A 22,828-nucleotide genomic window follows, 5' to 3' on the forward strand; every position below is an offset into this window, starting at 1 on the left:
AATGTGTGGCTGTAGAAAGACATGCTTTGCATAAACCTTAAAGCAGTATCCCTCAAATCAACTGCGGCCCCTCGTGGGCCTTTGCCCTTCGGTGCTCTGCTTTCATTCTTACGCATTCCATCTGCACCATGTGCACTTGGTGATGGAACAGTCGCCTTTTTGATCGTGCCCTCTGTGTCACACAAAATATCCTCGCACCAACCTTCACCAGGTGTGTAATGTCTGCCTCTCCCCTGAAGACTCTTCGTGACCATCAGGCTTGCCATTTCGAGATGGCTCGAAGAATTGTAGTTGAAACACTGGACCTCTTCGCACCGAAAGACCTCCAGGAAGAGACACAAGTGTCGGCTTCAGATGAAGTTACCTTCTCCCAAAGCGAAGGTTCCGACTCCAACATTGAGTTGCAAGATCGGGCTCCAGCTCAACCAGACACGAATACTGTGCCCCCTCCACCTCTTCATCGACCCCAGCATCCCACCACAAAAGATCGACATCCCATTCCAGAAAAACCTAAAACCATTGTCGGCAAACAAAGCCTTCGACCATGGTCAGCTGCGGCCTTCTGTTTCGCATATACATAGCTCCAACTCGTTGGCGAAAAAATCATTGAAGCCGATAGCTTCGGAGCCAACCACTCCTGCTTCAGAGCCAAGTATACTATCGGAACCAAGCCTTCGGCATCGAAACACAGTGTCACATTTCCAATGACCTGGTAAGTTCTAGGGTTATACCGCCAAGAGTAGATAAAAATAATAAAGCGTCTCCTAATGACCCCATATATATCAAAGGTCAACTATCACCAAATTCTTTGGTTGTGGCAACAGCACGTAAAAGAGGCAAGTCTCAAACATCTGGCAAAGCACTTCCACCAGATAAAGAAAGTAAAAAGCTTGATGCAGTTGGAAAGAGAGTGGCTGCCCAATCCGCCAGTCATTGGGAGGATCGCAAATTCTATTGGCCTCCTCTCTAGATACGATAGGGCTCACTGGGATGAGATAGAGGAGATACACCAATAACTCCCAGAAAAGCATAAAAAAGCTGCCATATCAAATTGCCCTCGAGGGCAAATTAATATCTAACACCACAATTCACTGTGCCCTTGACGCTGCCCATACTGCAGCCAGAGGGATAAAGTCTAGCATATTATTACGGTATGTTGGCTTTGATGGGGGAACATCTTTTTGGTCCTCAAGTAGATAACGTCCTTGAGAAAATAAAAAAAGATAATGAAACTGCTATGGCCATGGGAGCGCTGCAGACACCGTCTTACTGTGGCTCCTTTCACCTCTCCTCTTTTGTGGAGGCTCTAAGACCACCTTGCCTGAGACTTCCACCTCCTACCTGTGGCCAGAGACCCAGACTACCTCCTCTAAGGGATACTACAGAGCCTCATATAGGAGTAATAACTCCAGAGGCAAGGGCGTATTCACCAAACCATACACCTCAATCACCAAACCCTGACTTACCTTTCATTCCCCCCAATCACACATTCGGGGGTCATCTACAAGCGTTCTTTCCCGCCTGGCAGAACATCACCTATATCCAGTGTGTATTGGATATTATCCAACATGGTTATTGTCTGGAGCTCACGTCCAACAGTCCCACTCGCAAACACAAACTTTCCCCACAACATCAAAAGTTACTCAAGCAAGAAATAAAAGCAGTCCTCACAAAAGGAGCTTTAGAGTCCGTTCCACTCCACCAGCAGGTCACTGGGCTATGTTCTTCCTGATTTCCAAAAACGACTAGTCCCTGAGACCAAGATTGGCTCTCAGACTCATAAACAAGTACATTCTTTCAGAGGACTTTCATATGGTTACTCTTCAAGATGTAATTCCGTTATTACAACAAGGTGACTTTAAGGCCGCACTCGACCTCAAAGACGCCTCCTTTCATATTCCTATTCACACGGCACATCGTAAGAATCTCGGGTTTGTAATAAAATGTAAGCATTACCAGATCAAAGTGCTCCCCTTCTGGATGAGTACTCCATCCAGGGTTTTTACCAAATATCTTGCTGTAGTAGCTGCTCACCTGTGCAGACAAAGCATACATGTCTTTCCATAACTAGACGACTTACTCAGCCAAAATGCACAAACTCAGCCAAAGCAAAACTTGTCAGAAGTATCTGAAAGAAACAGGTTAGTATTAGATTCCTTACCTTAGAATATCCCCAGGCATCAGACTGGATCCGGAAACTTTTGCGTAGCAGTACCCCTGCGCGTCGGTAGGCGTCGTCTGTGGCTCCGCGTTCGGCGTCGTTGGCGCCGGGATGACGTCGCCAGAGTACTTAGACGCCGCTCTCGCGCGCTGACGTCAGTTCCTCTTTTTTCCACGCCAGCAAGCGCAGATCCGGAAAAAGTGGTACCCCTTAGTCAATATTTTGACTAAACTTTTTCGATAATTTTTGATCCTTTTTGAAGTCTAACGACGGTGCCGGTCGGGATGCCTGGGTTTAAACCCTGCGCCGACTGCGACCGACTGATGTCGGTTACCGACCCCCACCGCCGGTGTCTTCATTGCCTGGGCCTCGACCACGACGACAAGGCCTGCTCCGACTGTCAGGCCCTGAAGTCTAAAGCTAGGCAGGAGCGGTCCCGCAAGCGACTCGAGCTCCGGCAGTCGGCCCCGCGCCGCTCGAGGTCCCGGTCCGCGAGGAGGTCGAGGGACCGGTCGCGGGGTCGGAGCCAACATAGCTCCGGGAGTCGTCTTCGGCCTCGAAATCCTCAGGGAAGCACAAGAAATCGAAGAGACGTCATCGCTCTTCCGACTCCCCCCGACGCTCGCGTGACGCGGCCGTGGTTCAGGCGACACCGCCCTCGCGGCTCCTCGGGAGTCGCAGGCATCACGGCCTGCTTCATACCCGTCGGTCCCTGGGCAGAACGCGACGCTTGGGGAGATCGAGGCCTTCCTCATGGCCATGAGGTCGCTCACTCCTCCGTCGGGCTCCGCGGCGCCTTTGGGCCAAGCGGCGCCGACTGGGGGTCCCAGCTGGTCGGGTGCTTCGGCCCCGACGTCGTCGGGTGCTTCGGTCCGGACGCCGCCGGTGACTTCGGCCCCGGCGCCCCAGGCCCCCGCAAGATCCGGGTCCGGATCCGGGTCACCGCCTGTCTACCTTACGACCTCGCCGGCGCCGGGCCCCAGGGTGTCGTCCCTTGATTCGGGGCCCGCGCCGAAACGGCGCCGCTCGGCGCCATATTAGACGCCGCTAGGAGATTTCTACTTCTATGACCCGGCCCAGTCCTTTGGCCCTGAGCCTCAGGAGATGGGTGGTGAGGGGGATTGGGAGGGGTCTGAGGACCCTCTGGCACAGGAGTGCCAGTCTTATCAGGACTGGACAGGTGAGCTAGGGGAGGCCTGGACACTGGTGTTGTCTCCCCTCCTACCGTGGCTACGGAGGAGGGGGCTGCCTATAGTGTGGTGCTGACGCGGGCGGCCAAGGCCTTGGGCCTAGAGCTCCCCGTCGCGGCCGTGAGGACTAACCTCTTCACTGAGGTCCTTAAACCACAAGCAAGCTCGGCCGAGCCTCTGCTGCTGTTTAATGAGGCCTTGTCTGACGTTCTTCTGGGCACTTGGTCCAAGACCGCTACAGGTCAGCCTGTAGATAGGAATGTGGCCAGACGCCACCACCCGGCTCCGGGCGACCCTTGCTTCCAGTCCACCCACCCCACCCCGAGAGCCTGGTCATCCAGGCCTCTGCCTCTAACTCCCAGACCGCATTCCCGACGGCTTCCCCCGGTCGGGAATCCAAGAGGTACGAGCAATACGGGGAAAAGGTATTCTCCTACCTCAGTTTAGGGCTGTGGTCAGTCAACACCGCGTGCCTCTTGGGCCGTTATACCCACTCTCTGTGGGACACGGTCGCAGACGTGCTGCCACAATGTCCGGAGGAGGTTCGGACTAAACTCACCCAAGCCCTTGCGGAGGGTCGAGATGCAGCACGGTATTCCAGCCGGTGTGGGCTGGATGCCACGGACTCACTGGGCAGAGCGATAGCAACGACGGTGGCGATTCGTCGCCACGCCTGGTTGAGGTCTGCCAACTTTTCGGCTGATGTCCAAAACACCCTTATGGACATGCCGTTTGATGGCCGTCGCCTCTTTGGCGACAAGGCAGACCATGCATTTGAGCGCTTTAAGGACTCCAGGGCTACAGCCAAGACCTTGGCCCTCTCGGCCCGCGCCAGAAAACGGCTGCCTTTCGCTCCTTTCGTGGCCAAGGAAGGGGTGCCCCCACACGTCCTGCCAGCCACGGGCCGCGGACTACCGTCCAGCGCGGTGGCGGACATGGAAACCGCCGTGGCGGCGGTCGGGGACAACGGCGAAGCCAGTCCACACCTGCCCCCGCAGCACCCGCCTCAAAACCTTCCTAGTCCGAGCTTTCAGGCCCATGTGACGCCAGTGGGGGGCAGGGTTCGCCATCACCACCTCCACTGGCGCACTGTCACATCGGACAGGTGGGTGCTGCAAACTGTCCGATGGGGCTACTCCCTCCCCTTCGAGGCGACCCCTCCAGCCATGCCACCGCAGCACCACTGCGTGTCGGCAGATCACTTGGCACTTCTTCGAGAGGAAGTTACGGCCCTCTTGGCCAAGGGGGCCATCGAGCGCGTTCCTGGGCCAGAAGTAGGGTGTGGTTGTTACTCCCACTACTTTCTGGTACCCAAGAAGGGCAAAGGGGGCCTACGCCCTATCTTGGACCTGCGGAACGTCAACGGCTTCCTCCGGCAGGAGAAGTTCAAGATGCTGACACTAGCTCAGGTCCTAGCTGCCCTGGACACAGGAGACTGGATGTTAGCGTTGGACTTGCAGGACGCTTATTTTCATATCCCCCTCCTGCCGGCCCACTGGCGTTACCTGCGGTTCACGGTAGGCCACGAGCACTTTCAGTTTACCGTGCTCCCCTTCAGCCTTACCAGCACCCCACGGGTGTTCACGAAATTGATGGCGATGGTCTCAGCTCATCTGCGCAGGTTAGGGGTTTCATTCTTCCCCTACCTCGACGACTGGTTGTTGAAGGCGGTCGCGCCCCAGACAGTCGTCAGCCACCTCCAGACTACGGCCGACCTCCTGCACCTGCTGGGGTTCTCCATCAATGTGCCGAAGTCACACCTGTGTCCCTCTCAGAAGCTCCTCTTCATCGGAGCGGTTCTGGACTCGGCGCAGTTTCGGGTTTATCCTCCCGAGCAGCGAGTTCGGGATATTCAGGCTCTGATTCCGATCTTTCAGCCGTTATCCCGAGTCTCGGTCAGGTTGACGCTGCGGCTTCTGGGGCTGATGGCCTCCTGCATCCTTCTGGTGCATCACGCCAGGTGGCGGATGCGGGCTCTGCAGTGGGACCTGAAGTTTCAGTGGGCCCAGCATCAGGGCAATCTGTCCGACCATGTCTTGATCTCGGAGGGCACTGCAAGACAGTTGCAGTGGTGGCTCACGGACCGCAATTGGGTCAGTGGCAGATCCCTCTCCCTACCCCACCCGCAGCACGTAGTTGTGACGGACGCGTCCCTCCAGGGCTGGGGAGGCCACATGGGAGAGGCGGAGATCAGAGGCCTCTGGTCTCCAGCGGAGTACCGGCTCCACATCAACCTTCTAGAGCTGCAGGCAATCCAGCTTGCACTGAAGGCATACCTCCCCTCTGTCCGGGGGAGTGTAGTGCAGGTGTTCACAGACAACACCACCGCCATGTGGTACTGCAACAAACAGGGCGGGGTGGGGTCGTGGACCCTATGCCAGGAGGCTCCGAGCCTCTGGCAGTGGCTGGAACATCAGGGTGTGACCCTGGTGGTTCAACACCTGGCAGGTTCCCTGAACGCCAGAGTGTACGAACTCAGCCGTCGGTGCATGATGGATCACTAATGGCGTCTGAACTCTGACTTGGTGCAAGGCCTCTTTCAGCAGTGGGGAGAGCCTTGGTTAGATCTATTCGCCACAGAAGATAACGCGCAATGTCATCAGTTCTGCGTGTTGGAATTTCCAAGGCGGCACTCGCTCGGAGACGCTTTTCGTCGCGAGTGGAGCTGCGGTCTGTTGTACGCCTTTCCGCCTATACCACTTCTGCCCAGAGTGCTGAAGAAGATCAGGCGCGACCGGGCCCAAGTTATCCTTGTGGCTCCGGACTGGGCACGAAGATACTGGTATCCCGAGCTACTCAGTTTGTCTGTCGGTCCCCCGATTCGTCTGCCTCTTCAGGAGGACCTTCTGTCACAGCAGCAGAGGACGGTCCCCCATCCGAACCTGTCCAGTCTCCACCTCCATGCTTGGAGATTGAGCTGTGACAGTTGAGGCCATTTGACTTGCCTCCTGAAGTTTGTGATGTAATTCTGGCAGCCAGGCGTCCCTCCACAAAGTCGGCATACGCCTGCAGGTGGAACAAGTTTGTGGCATAGTGCACAGCAAAGGCTGTGGATCCCCTTTCTGCCCCTCTTTCTGAAGTTCTCCTCTTCCTTCTTTCTCTTGTCCAGCAGGGCTCTGCTCTTGGCACTATCAAGGGCTACCTTTCTGCCCTTTCCGCCTTCTTAAGGCTACCTGATCAGCCTTCTTTGTTCAAGTCCCCGGTTGTTAATAGATTCTTAAAGGGCATCACTCATATGTTTCCCCCTGTTCCTTTCGTGATGCCTCAGTGGGACTTAAACCTTGTACTTACTTTTCTGATGTGCGCTCCCTTCGAGCCACTTCATAACTGTCCTCTCCATCTTCTTACCCTTAAGACTGCTTTCCTGGTTGCCATCACCTCTGCCAGGAGAGTGAGTGAGCTCCAGGCTCTTTCATCCAAGCCTCCCTTCCTTTCTGTCCACTCGGACAAGGTTGTGTTGCGGACAAGACCCTCTTTTCTGCCCAAGGTAGTATCGGCCTTCCACATCGGGCAGTCCATCACCTTGCCCACCTTCTTTCCGCCTCCGCATCCCTCTAAAGAGGAAGAGCGGCTCCACCGTCTGGACCCAAAACGTGCGCTCTCTTTCTATTTGGATCGCACACGCCAGTCCGGGTGGATGACCACATCTTTTTTGGTTACGTGGGCGCTAAGAAGGGACGGGCGGTGCACAAACGGACCATCTCTCGGTGGGTCGTGTTGTGCATCAAGGCATGCTACTCTTTGGCTAAGAAGGAGCCTCCGGTTGGGCTGAGGGCCATTCCACTCGGGCCACGCCGGCTACTACTGCCCTGGGCCGGGGAGTCCCCTTGCAGGACATCTGTCAGGCAGCTACGTGGGCCTCGCTGCACACGTTCGCAAGACACTACTGCCTGGACAGCCAAGTCCGGAGGGATGACTTCTTTGGCCGTTCCGTCCTCCAGGACTTTCTGGTGTGATTATTGGTTCGCAGACCCACCACCGGGGTTGGTATTGCTGGGGTATCTATTCTAAGGTAAGGAATCTAATACTAACCTGTTTCTTTCAGATGCACAAGTTACTTACCTTCGGTAACGATATATCTGTAAGAAACAGTAGTTATTATTATATTCCTTACCGCCCCACCTGCGAACCGAAATCTAGGGTTAAGGTCATCCCCTTTCAGGGCCCTAGTTTCATGGCACCAGTGTTGGTTTTTATCATGGCTCTGCGTTTCTGGTACAGAAAAGCTGTGTATAAGAACTGACTTCAGCACGCGAGGGCGGCGTCTAAGTACTCCGGCACCGTCATTCCGGCACCGACGACGGACGCGGAGCCGCAGACGACGCCTACCGACGCGCAGGGGTACTGCTACGCAAAAGTTTCCGGATCCAGTCTGACGCCTGGGGATATCCTAAGGTAAGGAATCTAATACTAACTACTGTTTCTTACAGATAAATTGTTACGGAAGGTAAGTAACTTGTGCGTTACGAACACACTCTGGTCACTAGAAACCTCCTTCGTGAACTAGGTTTTACAATCAACTTAACCACCTCCAACCTTTTCAGGTCCAGCCTTACCTAGGAGCAATTCTCAACTCAGAACTTCGAATAGCTTAACCGAATATTGCCAGGGTATAATCATTCCAAGCACTCAATCCACAATTTCAAGCAGGTCAACAGGTAACAATGAAGACAGTCATGTGTCTCCTCAGTATGTTGGCTTCATGTATAGCCATAGTACCTCATGCCAGACTAAACATGCGTCCATTGAAGAAGCACTTAATGCACCAATAGACTGAAGTGCATTATCAATGAGAAGATCTAGTGTTGGTCGGTCGTCAAGCTTGCCACTCTCTGCAGTGATGGAAAACTGACATCTTGTTAAAAGAACAGCCTCTCCTAGACCCAGTTCCGCAGATATGCCTCCCTTACGGAATGGGGAGCGCACTCCAAAAAAGGGGCTCCAGATCCCCTCAGCTTTCTCATTTGGCCCAGACCATTTGAAGGTGGGCTCTCCTATGCAGCATTCACCTGTTAGTGGAGTACCTACCGGGAATGGAGTATGACTTTGTAGATCTCCTCAGCAGGAGGTGCCAGAAGTCCACAAGTGGGACCTCCACCCGCAAGTCCTTCTCCAGTTCTTCCAGGGTTGGGGACAACCAGAAATAGATATTTTCACCATCCCATATAATGCCAAAATGCCCAAACTTCACTTCCAGGTTCCACACCCACAGTCCAAGGGCAACGCACTATGGATGAGTTGGTCAGGGATATTTGCTAAAACATTTCCACTTCTCCCACCACTTCCATTTCTGGTTTGCAAACTTCGTCAGACATAACTCACCCTCATCCTAATAGCGCCCATTTGGACACGACAACCATGGTTCACTACGATCCTCAAACGGTCCATAGTTCCCCACGAAGCACTGCCTTAACATGCAAGACCTTCTCACACAGAACCATGGACAAGTCAGACACCCAGACCCCCAGACCCCAGATCACCTAATCTTGCGATCCGACTCCTGAAGTCCTAGAATTTGGTTACCTTAATCTCCCACAGCAATGCATGGACATTCTCAAAGAGGCACACAGGCCTACTACCCAGTCCTGTTATGCTGCTAAATGGAAAAAATGTGTTCATGATTTTCATTCCGAACACATTGATCCTTTGGCAGCCGAGGGGCAGGACATTGTCTGCTACTTATTTCATTGGCACACCTCTAGATAAGCGGCTACATCTATAAGGCTGCATCTAACGGCAGTTGCCGTATATCTACAAAATAGGCAGCACACTTCCCTATTCAGAATTCCAGTCATCAATGCCTTCCTAGAAGGCCTTAAACGAGTCATTCCTCTTAGGGTGCCATCAGCTCCACTTTGGAATCTCAATATTGTATTAACAAGATTAATGGGCCCTCCATTTGAGCCCCTCACTCCTGCCCCCTATAGTTTTTATCCTGGAAGGTATAATTTCTGGTCGCTATTACTTCGCATAGACGTGTTAGTGACCTTCAGGCACTAACTTTAGCAGAACCCTTCTTCCAATTACATAAGGACAGGCTTGTACTTCGTACCAACCCCAAATTTCTTCCAATGGTGATCTCACAATTCCACATTAATCAACCTATTAAACTTCCTGTCTTTTTACCCCTATCTGACTCAGTTGTTGAAAGAGCTTTACACATGTTAGACGTAAAATGAGCTCTTGTGTACTGCATTGACCGGACTAAATCATTTAGGAAGACACAACCACTATTTGTTACATTCTCTAAACCTCACAAGGGAAGGGTCAATTCTAAAGCAGGCATTGCACGATGGATTCTTACGTGCATCCAAACATGCTATGCTAAAGGTAAAAGAACCTTACCTATTCCTCCTAGAGCTCACTCCAGTTGTAAAAAAGGAGCTTACCCGGTCTTCCTAGGAAACATACCTATAGCTGACATATGTAAAGTAGCTACATGGTCTACTTCACATACATTTACAAAACATTATTGTGTAGATGTACTGGCCTGCCAACATAGGCCAAGACGTTCTACGCATACTATTTTAAAAACATTAACTACCTCAGGCTAGCCACTACTTATGGAGGAGGACTGCTTTACAGTCTGTGCTAAGCATGTGTATCTTAAGCCATACATGCCTCGAACAGAAAAAGTTACGTACCCAGTTTGCATTTGCTCGTGGCATGTAGTTCTGTAGATTCACATGCACCCACCCTCTTCCCCAGAAACCTGTTTGTTACAGTTACTTTCACTATTTTCTCACAAACTCGTTTCGCATGGACATCTTTATATGCTGCGCTCTGCTTCATGTTTCATCCTCATCTGCCATGTGGGGAACAGTCAAACAGTGGAGTTAATGACCCTGCACATTACCAGCAAGAGGAAGAGTCACACTACCTTGTGACTCAAAATACTTTCGTTGAAGAAAAACAACTTGAACACATCTGAGCCCAACACTAGATGACAGAATTATGGCAAGAATTTGAATCTACAGATCTACATACTATGAGCAGATGCTTACTGAGTAAGTAAAATGTTCCTGATGGTGAATACTTTATCTAATCGCAGATTCCTCACTGCCCTCCCACCTCCCTATTCTGTGGAGTGGTATTTTTTAACATCTAAAAAAGGCCCCCAATTAGCATTCAGCACACTTTTACCAATAGTTGTTCTCTCTCTCTTTATTTGAAGTTATGGACAGGTTAATAAAAAGAAACTGGCCTCAGTGTGCAGAGGTGGTGCTTATGTTTCGCTCCCCTCCATTATTTCTGGAGTGGTATTGAGTCGGTGCGAAGTGGTAGGATGCTGCCACACAGCGTCACATGAGAATACTGCTATGAGAAAGTTTATTGGATCCAATTTGGGAAGTATTCCTCTGTGAGGAATTTGCACTTAGAGTATTCACCAGACAGAGCATGATCAAAGGCAATTAACTTGTTCTTCTGGAACTTTTATATTACAGGTGTTTTTTTTCTTCTTGTACATCATCATGGGCCTAGAATTGCCAAACTAGATATGCAAATCCTCTGTAGATAGAATTAAAAAGATCCAGCACAGCCAAGACAGTCATTTCCAAAATCCTTCAGCCATTATTCCTGTACCATCTTCAGCTTTAAGTTTGGATTTGCTGCCCTCTTTCCACTCAGTATCTATGGGGAAGACAAATCACAACCAAGCAACGAATGTAGCTAAATTACATGTTCATAAGACAACAAAGAACGGAAATATAATGTACCCTACTTAAGAGATAAAATAGTGGACTCAAGAGTATGAAACTAGTATAGAGCACCCTTTTTGAAGAGCACCTCAATTTGTTTTCAAATTATATTATCACTGTTTCTGTGCTGATTAAGATTGTCTGAATTCTGCTTTTTTCTAGCGAACACAATAGGTCAAAAAGAGTTGCTTGTTAGAAACTTCACAGTTTACTTCAGCATTTTTCTTTTGGCAGTATCTTTGATAGAGATTGTTTATTTTCCTGTAGAGCAATCTTTTTGTGCTGTTTACGTTGAAGGGTTCCGTATGCAGACATGATTAAAACAAAATTGTAAAAAAAAAACTTCACTGAGTCCCCACCCTCATTATTTTAGTGTTCAGTGGGTGTCATCAGACCTTATTGAATCGACATTCTCAGATTTATTTAGAAGCTGCAACCCTGATTGGGGACGCTCATTGTAAATATCTGTGCCAGCATGTTACACAGAAAGCTTGCTTAATAATGAGGACTTCAGTTGCTGCTGTTTCAATATTGAGATGTGCCAGGAGACCTTAGGAAAAAATGGCGGGCTTGGTGGGAGTACTATCAGAGGAAACTAAATGTTTGCCATGCAAGGGGTATATTGTAAAGTCTGTTGTACAGAGCTGCTCTCAGCCTTGCCCTTATGTCTTCCAGATTCACAGCTTACGGCATTACTTAATAAAGATTTCATGATTCCTGAGAAATATAGTAAATCAATCTCTCATATTCCTAACCAGGTAGTAGGTTAGTTGCTCACCATACAAATTGGGTGATTTCTTGCTTTTTGGCAAGTAAGTGGATTTGGCCATCTCACACATTGTAACATATGTAATGAAGTTAAGTCCTTATACCAATTGGCCTAAGGGCAGACAGTCATGTGGGGACCTGATGTTGATGGTCATAATGTCATCATACCTTCAGTTGGCACTAAAAATGATGGAAAGACTAAGACATATATAATATCACTTATGACACATATATGTATGTAATTCACAGTGTGACTTTCAGACTAATCCACGTAGTATTTCATTCAATATAAAAGCTCTCTACCTAGGGTCTCAAGATAGTCTTCTGGTCGTTATAGTGCCTGTAATGATCTTTTGACTGCTGCTTGCAGTTAATTGTTTAGGATACCTCATAAATAAAGTGTATCCAAATGGTGCAAATTTTTACTTTGTAAATATTTTTTAACTTTATATACAATCCAAGATTTGCATGAAAGTCTGTGAACACAAAAGGTTTGACAGTTGTAAAGGTTATGTGGAAGAGGACCAATCATTTGAGTGGTAGAGCAGCAAGAACATTAAAAAAGGCCATTCAGAAACCTATCTTCAAAAACTGACAATCACAGCCTCTGCATGTCCTTTGGGATAGGAAGGGCACACACACACACACACACACACACACACACACACACACACACACCCCCCCCCCCACACACACACAGATTAATGACAAAAGGAAAATTGAATACAGCAGAAATCGCTCAACTCTGCATGCATCTATTGGACTTGAATTTTGGCACAGATAGAAAATCCTTCGACTTGAGAAAATAGCTTGACAGTTCTTAGTATTTCATATAATGCTGCTAAATAATGTGCAGTTTTTAGAAACACAGTAGAATTAAGTCTGTACTGCAGAGGGGCATTTTGCTGTCAGCAGAATGTTCTGCCAAGACTAAAAAAGTATTTCACAGTGGACTGATGAGCAAAATTCCAAAGGGATCATTACTGAAAGAGAAACAATTAACTCATTGAGGACATTTACATACGTTGAAGAACTTCCAATATATCTGGGGAATTCGAAGGCTTGTGAATTCACCTGCAAAATAAAAAATTGTGGAGTGACCTTTGAATAAGTTGTTAAGAATGTTTGCCAATAGTTTCTACCTTAACCACATATTTCACAAGTGGGCCGCATGTTTCTGCCTATTAAACTGTGCCATGACTTGATCAAGCATGCATGTTCTAAGGGTTATGGCATTCTGGAAGGGGGTGCCTTCACATGCTGTCCCTCACTGTTGGATTGTGACTGAGAGCAGCTCTTTAGCTAGGTTTGTGGTGTCTGCATCTACAGTTATTTACTCTCATCCTATTGTTTTCTCCTACTCTTGCCGCTCCCACCTTCAAACTTATCTCTGTAATAGGTCAATAAAGCACTACTTCCTTATGGACCAGGGAGATTTCTTTGTCCACTTTATGGATCTGACGGAAGCCGAACTGAAAAAATCTGTGGAGGACATTATCCCTAGCCGGCTAGAGGCATTGCTGGAACTAGCTCTGCGCATGAGCACAGCCAACACTGACCCTTTCAAAGATGACCTGAAGGTAAAGCATGGGGAGATTTGGTATTCCTGGCTGATCTTTATCACTGTCCTGCAACTATATTATGTTGTTAACAGATGTATTTCTCGTTCTCACTGTCTCTTGCCCGTTTTGCTGCTAGTGAGCTACCAGCTTTTACCTTCCACCTATTTCCACAATGACTTCTTGTGTTTCTCCTTTCGGATGGATACTTCTAACTGCAGATTACTCAACTTTAGAATATCTGCAGACTGAATCCGGAAGATTTTTCTGCCTAGCCCCTGCCCGGCTGTCGCTCTGCATCAACCCTGCTCCTCCTCAGAAGTGACGGTTGGAGCATCACACAAGCACACTTTTGTTAGTTGCTTTCTTTGAGCACCTTTGTACATGGATACGGAGCTAGCTCATAACTTTATCCCGTCAATTGAAAAATTTGTATATGATGATTTCTTTCCAGTTTGCAAAGTAATGTCCCCTCTATAAAAAAAAAAAAAGTTTAAGTCTGGTTGAGGCTGTCGTAATCCGATGTCGATGACAGATCCCCATGAAGTATGTCTCTGGTGTGTGGGATCGAGCTAATATTCCAAGTCATGCAAAGAGTGTACTGTTATGCACCCAAAGTCGATTCTGAATCATGGAGCCAAGCTGTATGTTTCAGAGCACCAGAGGAAGTCATATGAGCCCAATTCCTGTTTGAAGTTGAGAGTGTGGATCAGTTCCCACTCTAATGGCCACATCCTTCTTCTTCACCGTCCCAAGTGTTCAGGTAAGTCCAAAATCAAACATAAAAAATCCAAGAGGGATTCATCCCACTCTCTTGAGAAGTCATGAGGATGTCGGTGTTCCCTGCCACAGAGCCAATTCCGCAGCTGTTCCCGTAGCACCCTCATGCCGTACCTTCGGGCCCAAGGATTCACAGAGGAGACCAGTCAGGTTAATGCTGGCGGGCAGCCCTCAGCACTGCTGATACCTCCTGAACCCAAAACTGGTTCAGCTCCAACTACGAAGCTGAGTCCTAATCTGACTCCGTGACCCATGCCGGTTCCTGTCTTGTTGCCGCTGGCACCAATGCCAGAGGAGTACCCTAATACATTTCTCCTGTCTGACTCCAGACCGTACCAATCTCAGCCGAGTCCTGGAATAGCCCAGATGCAACCTCTTCTTGTTTATTCCCACTCAGACAAAATGCCAATTTCGTCTAGGAGCCGAATTTCAGAGCTCGTTGACTTTTTTAGAATGGATTCTGACCAAAGCAGCCATCCTTTGACGACAGTAGACCTGCAGAACACCTGTTTCCATGTTCCTGTCTTCGCAAGCCTAGAGGTGTTACTTGCCGTTCAAGATGGGCCACGTGCATTTTCCATTTGCTATGTTAATTTTCGGCCTCACTACTGTCCCTTGGGTGATCACAAAGATAAAGCAGTGGTTGCAGCTTACCTTCGGCGGTCAAGTATACCAGTCTTCACCTACCTCGACAATTGGCTGCTGAAGGTTTGCTCACCACATTCGGTACTGGACTGCCTCTGGACGAAGGCGAACCTCCTGACATTGTTGGCTCACTATGAACATGGAGACCTCACCTGATTCCTTCACAGGTGTTCTCTTTCATCTGAGCCATTTTGGAATACAGTGTGTTACCAGGCGTTTCCTCAGGATCAGAGAGTCCTGGGCTTTCGGGCTATAATGCTGAAGTTTTAGGATGGCATCCTGCTAGTTGACCATGCTAGGTAGCATGTCAAGGCACTGCACTGTTATCTAAAGTCTAAGTGGTCCCAGCAACAAGGGAATCTGTCAAAGTCCATCCAGGTTTTGGAGGAGATTGCAAAAGATCTGCAGTTGTTGCTGCTCGACTGCAACTGTACTGGTGGCAGACCCTTTTTCCCTACCCAAGCCAGCGCTGACAGTAGTGATGGATACGTCTCTGTTTCGTTGGGGATGTCATCTGGTCATCAGAAGTCTCTGGTCTCCACATCAACTTGTTGAAGTTGCACCATTTGCTTGGCATTGAAAACCGTCCTACCATCCTTCAACAAGAGGCTGGTTCAGATCCTCATGGACAATTCTATGGCCATGTGGTATTGCAACAAGCAGTGCAGGGTGATGTCCTGGACCCTGTGCAAGAAGGCATTGTGCCTCTGGACCTGGCTGAATCATCAGGGCAATTCCCGAATAACTCACCACCTGGCAGAATCATTAAACGTCAGGGCAGCTGGAGATGGCTAGCTGATCACATATGGTAGTTACAACCAGAAGTGACACCCAGCACTATCTCTATCTCTATCTATCTCTTCTGCACCGCAGAGAACGTGCATTACCAACTCTTTTGCGCACTGGAGTTCCCAAAAAGCTATCTCTCTGAAATGCATTTCATCTAGAGTGGACACAGGACTCCTGTATACCTTCCCACTACTACATCTCCTACCCCGAGTTCTAAAGAAGATCAGGAATGACTGTTCCCATGTCATCCTAGTCACTCAGAACTTCTGGGCTCGAGTATTTGTCCTCCAATCAGGCTGCTCCTCTGAGAGGATCATCTGTCATATTGTAGGGCAATGACTAGGACTTAGGCCTGCACAATCTTCATCTCCATTAGCAGAGGCAGTTGACTGCATTTGAACTTTCTTCCAAAGTAGTGGTTGTCATTCTTGCTGCCAGGTGTCCTTTTTCAAAGTCTGTTTATTTTAGACTCTGGCACAACATTGAGGCTTCGTGTGGCACTCGTAATGTGGACCCTTTGTTGCAGATCAAACTGTCCGATGTCTTATTTTTGTTATCTTTAGCCCAGCAATGAGCTGCAGTGGTCATGGTTAAAGGTTACCTGTTGGCCCTTTTAGGCTTTTTGTGATTTGCCAGACCGACCATCCTTGTTCATATCAACTGTGATGCAATTTCTTAAAGGTTTAAACAACGATTCTACCTAAACCTCTTGTCGTGCATAAGCGGGACATTATTTGGTTCTTATTTATGTGCATCCCTTTTGAGCTGCTGGGCAGTTATCCCTTGCGTCTGCTGCCCCAGAAGATGGTCTTTCTCATCGCGATAACCTTAGCTCGTTGCTTGAATGAGCTTCAAACTCTTATCAGTCCTACACCGCCATCTTTCCAGGCAAACTGCTGCTGAGGACTAGAGTTGCATTTCTACCAAAGGTTGAGACTCCCTTTCATATTGGGAAGTCACACTTCCAACGTTCTTTGCTCCGGGTAGGGACTCCATCGTATGGACCCCAGAAAAAGCACTGAACTTTTACATTGATCGTACCAAAGACCATCGGGAGTTCGATTTTAACCTGGTAGATAGTCCTTTGTATTAAGATCTGCTAAGCGTTGGACAAGAAGGAGCCCCCAGAAGGATAGTGAACTTCTCCAATAGGGCTATCTTTGCTACAACGGACTGGCACGCGATGGCACACAATGTGCGTGTCCTGGATATTTGTCCGGCTACAACGGGGTCATCCGTTTAAACGTTCTGAAGTGTTATTGCATTTGACAGCCAGGTCCAACGGCAAGGTCATTTGGCCATTCAGTCCTGCAGGACATTTGGTCTGAGTCATTCCAGAAAACCACCAACAGGTGAGATACTGCTTTAGTATCAATTATAAAATTTAAAAATCTGCTTTTGGAAGTAGCCGTCAGAATAAAAAGTTACTTTTCTTCAGTAACACTCTTTTTGTGGCTTCTCTGTCTAACCAAAGATTTCTCAGCGCCCTCCAGCCTTCCCTTTCTGTGGTATGGACTGGACTCTTTTCACATCTAAAAAGGTCCTGAAATAGAGATCTGCACATGGGACCAAATAATTGATTCTTTGAGTTCTGTGTCTAAGGGCGCGGAGTGTGTCAAGTAGGAAACTGACATCATCGCAATTGGGTGGCTCTTACATGCTGTTCCAGCTATCACTTCCGGGGCAAGTGGTATCAAGATGGAGCTGCATGACGCCATCTACTCGTGTGCCGAGGCTATGCTGAAAGATATTCTGGATTCATTCTGGGGCCTGGAAATACAGGTGACAAATCAGAGGTTTGAGAGAGTATCCAGTAGAAAGAGCATTACTGGAAGTAAGTAACTTCTTTCTGGTCTGTCATTGATCTCACATCTAGATCTGATGCATTCCTTTTCATCCTTATTTTTTGCAGTGGACCGCTTAACCTCATGCGTGCGGCGCATTTTCCCGCCGTGCGCTGAGTTTTTTAAAAACCCGCGGTTCATGACGAGCTCAGCTCGTCATGAGCGTACGACAGGCGTACCTCATGACGAGCTGACATCGTCATGAGCGTCGAGTTCATCTGGCCCCACTCAATTATTTTTAAATCAACCCAGCCTTTCCACACAGCTAACATTGTAACTTCTTCCTTTTGCAGAGGGTCAGGAATAACATGATTCCATCACAACAAACATAGAGATGGTGGTCTGCTATTACTGTCAGGTCACCATGTAGCCAAACACAGGGTGGTTGCAAATAGCAAACTGTCTAACTAATACTCATGGAACAGGGCATTCTGTGAGCCCCTGCGACTGGAGATTTTGCAATGAGACATAATAACATTGGTCGCATCGCAAAAAATTCAATAATGGTCACAGAATATCCATGCACAGTTTGCAGCCAGTTTTTGCCACCAGTCTTTTAGTACAGTTGGTCCTTAATCTCTTCACACCGTTAAACTAGTTTTGCTTTTCTTTCTCCCTGTTCTCTTTTACAAATACCCTGATTAATCTCTTTCACTATTAACTGCTTGCCTTATATTCGCACAAGTTATGTAATATTTTGCAATAACCTATACTTTTATTTACCTAGCTGCTTTTGACCCATTGCACTCTGTCAGTGACTTGCTCATGGACATTTTCAGCTCTTCTCTGATGCCTCTGCTTCTCATCACAGGTTGACCTGATGTCCCATGATCTTATCACACAACTTCTACGGGTTCTCGCCATTGAAACGAAACTGGAAAAGGCCTTTATCAATACTGATCCGACTGAACTGGTGCTCAGTGGCCTGGAGGCCTTCTCCTTTGACTACATTGTTAAGTGGCCCCTGTCACTTATAATAAACAGGTGACTTATCGGAAAAAGCATCTACATCTCTAACATTTCAAATAAGGTTGGACTGCTGATGACTATTTTGTTTTTAAGGAATATTTGATCTAAGATGGGGCTAGCATGCACTTATGCAACATCTCCAATATGGGGGTCGCTGTAATTTTTAGGTCGAGCATTTCGAGACCTCTTGTATATACTTTATACTGCCTCTATTTAATTTTCTTGATAGAAAACTACCCGCAGAGGTCAGTAAAGTACCAGAATCACTTCAGCATTGTCTAGGTTCCAGTCGATAGAAATTCTTCCATGAGCACCCGTAGACAATAATATTTTTTTCACATCTTGTATTTTCAATGATATGACCACCGAAGGCCCTGATTTTATCTTAAAAACAGAGCTTATGCAACATCTCCAATATGGGGGTCGCTGTAATTTTTAGGTCGAGCATTTCGAGACCTCTTGTATATACATATATGTGTATGTACTTTGTGGGCTCTGGAGATCAGCCCTAGGACTGACTTGTCTGCTTTCGCTAAGGGGCATTTTTGTGTTCAACTGCCTCTATTAAACTATCTTAATAGAAAACGACCAGTAGAGGTCAGTAAAATACCAGAATTGCTTTCTGCTGAGGGACTTTCTTTTTTAAATTTTCTGGCAACTGCCTCTATTTAATTTTCTTGATAGAAAACTACCAGCAGAGGTCAGTAAAGTACCAGAATCACTTCAGCATTCTCTAGGTTCCAGTCGATAGAAATTCTTCCATGAGCACCCGTAGACAATAATATTTTTTTCAAATCTTGTATTTTCAGTGATATGACCACTGAAGGCCCTGATTTTATCTTAAAAACAGAGCTTTGGACAATACCATTTCCCGCTGAAAGGCGATATTTCTCTCCATCTGTTCCCATACCTGGGGTGTCGCAATTTGGTGCTTACTTTCCCTCCATGTTACAGAACAGTAGATGTTTCAGCGCCCAGGCTAATGTGCTGCATAGCTAAATACATATGAGGTCCCAAAGGCGAGACCGATTGCATTGCAAATGCTTGTTGAAGTTTTTACCTGTACCGTTATTCATGAATGATAGTGGAAGAAAGAAGAGGTCAAACTTGGTATTCATATTTATGACTACTGCATTTGAATACGGTATTTGCATACTTGTTTTAAACATGGCTAGTCCAATGTTGTTGATCAATTATTAGTACATTTGGTGCAGTAGTATTTTTGTACTCAAGCTGTCCCCTGTCCTCCTTTGGTTTACACAGGAAGGCCTTGACTCGATACCAGATGCTTTTCCGGCACATGTTCTATTGCAAGCACGTGGAGCGGCTGCTGTGCAATGTCTGGATCTACAACAAGGCTGCTAAGCAGGTGTCCCTGCACGCTGCCAAATGGTAAGTTAGGTTGGAGCCTCTGCTTCAGGAACTGTTTACAAGCTGACATGAATGTTGTCTAAATGGTATATTGTCTTGGTGTGTGTAGTGTAATCTTCCATGAATCCCGCTCATGCTGGCACGGGCCTGTCTGAAGTGTATACTGTTTAGGGAATATGGGGCAAACGTGGAGGAATCCTGTACATGGGATGGACATGTCTTATCTTTGTAGTATGCAAGTGCAGTTGTATGGTGCAGTGCTGTTGAAATCCTTGACTTGCTGGTTGTGGCCTCTGGTAAGGCAATGCTGTCTTTATATGTTGGTCAAATCTCTTTTATTTCCGCAGCTCTGCGATTCCATTCCTCAACAACCATTAGATTGTTACCTAAGCACTTGCTCACTACACCCGTTTCTTTTAGTGCCTATACAACTCCACTGGTTAAACTGTCGCTGTATTTTATGCGTTATATCTGAAAGAGACACGTTAGTGATAGATTCCTTACCTTAGAATATCCCCAGGCGTCAGACTGGATCCGGAAATTTTTGCGTAGCAATACCCCTGCGCGTCGGTAGGCGTCGTCTGCGGCTCCGCGTCTGTCGTCGGCGTCGTTAGCGCCGGAATGACGTCGTCGGAGTACTTAGACGCCGCCCATGCGCGCTGACGTCAGTTCTTCTTTTTTCCGCGCCAGCTAGCGCAGATCCGGAGAAGCTCTACCCCTAGTCATTTTTTGACTAAACTTTTTGATCTTTTTCAATCATTTCTTTCTTGAGTCTTCGACTCTATCTGTGCCGGTAGGGATGCCCGGGTTCAAGCCCTGTTCGAAGTGCGACCGACTGATGTCGGTCACGGACCCCCATCGCCGGTGCCTGAAGTGCTTAGGCCTCGACCACGACGACCGCACCTGCTCCGACTGCCGGGCCCTGACGTCGAAGGCTAGGCGGGAGCGGTCCCGCAAGCGGCTCGAGCTCCGGCAGTCGGCCCTGCGCCATTCCAGGTCCCGGTCCCACGGGAGGTCGAGGGACCGGTCGCGGGGTCGGAGTCCCCGCAGCTCCGGGAGTGGACATCGGTCGTCGGGATCCAAGTCCTCAGGTAAGAGGCATGAGAGGTCGGAGCGGCATCATCGCTCCTCCGACCCACGCCGACGCTCGCACGATGCGGCCGGGGGTTCGGGCGACACCGCCCACGCGGCTCCGCGAGAGTCGCAAGCGTCGCCGCCTGCCCCACACCTTCGGGTCCCTGGGCACGGCGTGACGCCGGAGGAGGTCGAGCGGTACCTCATGGCCATGAAGTCCCTCCCTCCTCGGCCGGGCCCCGCGGCGCCTCCGGGCCCAGCGGTCCCAGCTGGAGGCCCTAGCGGGTCGGGCGCCTCGGCGCCGGCGACTTCGGTCCCGGCGCCGCAGGACCTCACAGGATCCGCTTCCGGATCCGGGTCGTCGCCGGTCGACCTCACGACCTCACCGGCGCCGGCCCTGAGGGTGACGCCCCCGGCGCCCATTATGGATGCCGTCCCCAATCTTCCCTTCGGTCCTACTCTGGCGCCGGAACGGCGCCGTTGGGCGCCGCTTCCGACGGCCTTTGGAGATAACAAACAAAGTCTTAAGTCTATATCCGGCTAGCTTTAGGTCTTTCACTGTAGGCTCCCAGGGTGTAGTCCAACAGAAAGTCTTCAGTCTTTGAAGATACTCAAAAGAAGGAAAAGAAAGAATACCCTAGGTTATTGGCGGGACCGATAATCCGATAATGACAGGAAGGAGGACGGGGGAGTGAGGGGATCACCAGGGACCGCAACCGATTTGTGCAATGCAGACTCGTGGACGTGACTCGGCTCGCATACACTCACGTATGTCCCGTGACCGCCCTCAACCACCCCTACCCGTTCCCTCCCTCTGTGAAGAACACTCCCCTTAGTTTTGCCCGTACCTTGTGGAGCCACACTTCTCCTCCTGAAGTGTGGCGGGCGGAGCGTGGTCCCGTTGGCCTCCCGGCTTTTCCTTCTCCTGCGGCGACGTGGCTTCTGTGTCCTCTCTCCTCTCCTGGGGCGGCAACGCAGCTTCCGTGTTCTCCCGCTGTACGCCGAAGTCCTCCCGAGGCTCCCTGGACACTTCCTCCTCTCCTGTGCCGGTCGCGGCGTTCTCCTCAGGCCGTTGCGTTATCAGCGCCTTCGTTGTTCCCGATTGGAGGAACGAGGATGACGTCATCGGTTGAGCTCCCTCCTCCGGGTAAGCCCAGGCTGCCTTAAAGGGAGGGTATCCGTCCTGTGTATGCCGGGGTGGATAGGAATAGGGGTTAATGTCGGTACCCGACTCGTGGCAGGCAGGGACCCCCTGACACAAGGACCAGTGATTCAGTTTAATCGCACACTGTATCTCCTCCATTTGCTTAAGGATGTATGATGTTACCGCGCGATCATTTTGATTGCGGTACATTACACCGCTGTTTTTACAACGCAAGTCGTTACAACGACTTGCGCTGTAGGGTGCTGGATTTAGGAATAGTATGATGTACTATTCCAACTCCAGCCTACATACAGTAGGGAAGGTGTTGGAATAGTAAATCACACTATTCCTTAATCTAGAGCGCCCTCCAGTGCAAGTCGTGGTAACGACTTGCGTTGTAAAAGCAGCGATGTGTCTATATTGCGGTGTTTTGACCACGTTGTTAAGGTCGTTTCCCTTTGCGAATGTATGATGTTACCACGCGATCATTTTTGATCGCGGTACATTACATTGCTGTTTTTACAACTCAAGTCGTTACAGTGACTTGCGCTGTAGGGTGCTGGACTTTGAAATAGTATGATTTACTATTTCAACTCCAGCCTACATACAGTAGGGAAGGTGTTGGAATAGTAAATCACACTATTCCTTAGTCTAGAGCACCCTCCAGTGCAAGTTGTAAAAGCAGCGATGTGAATGTACTGCGGTGTTTTGACGGCGTTGTTAAGGTCGTTTGTATGATGTTACCACACGATAATTTTGATCGCGGTACATTACATCGCTGTTTTTACAACACAACTTTTATTATTTGCATGATTCAGGCTTCGTACTTTGTAT

The 22,828-nt window shown here is 48.8% G+C and overlaps 1 protein-coding gene across 2 annotated transcripts in view; it reads left to right on the forward strand.

The window, feature by feature from the left end:
• TUBGCP2 (tubulin gamma complex component 2) overlaps positions 1-22,828 on the forward strand; it is a 376,270-nt gene that overhangs the window by 253,183 nt on the left and 100,259 nt on the right. For both annotated transcript variants that reach the window (XM_078643325.1, XM_078643326.1), the window contains exons 11-13: positions 13,219-13,399; positions 18,248-18,420; positions 19,669-19,797. In XM_078643325.1, the coding sequence (XP_078499451.1) occupies positions 13,219-13,399; positions 18,248-18,420; positions 19,669-19,797 (483 nt within the window). The remainder of the gene's footprint in view (positions 1-13,218; positions 13,400-18,247; positions 18,421-19,668; positions 19,798-22,828) is intronic.

This window comes from Lissotriton helveticus, chromosome 5_1, assembly GCF_964261635.1.
Source record: "Lissotriton helveticus chromosome 5_1, aLisHel1.1, whole genome shotgun sequence".
NCBI lineage: Eukaryota > Metazoa > Chordata > Amphibia > Caudata > Salamandridae > Lissotriton > Lissotriton helveticus.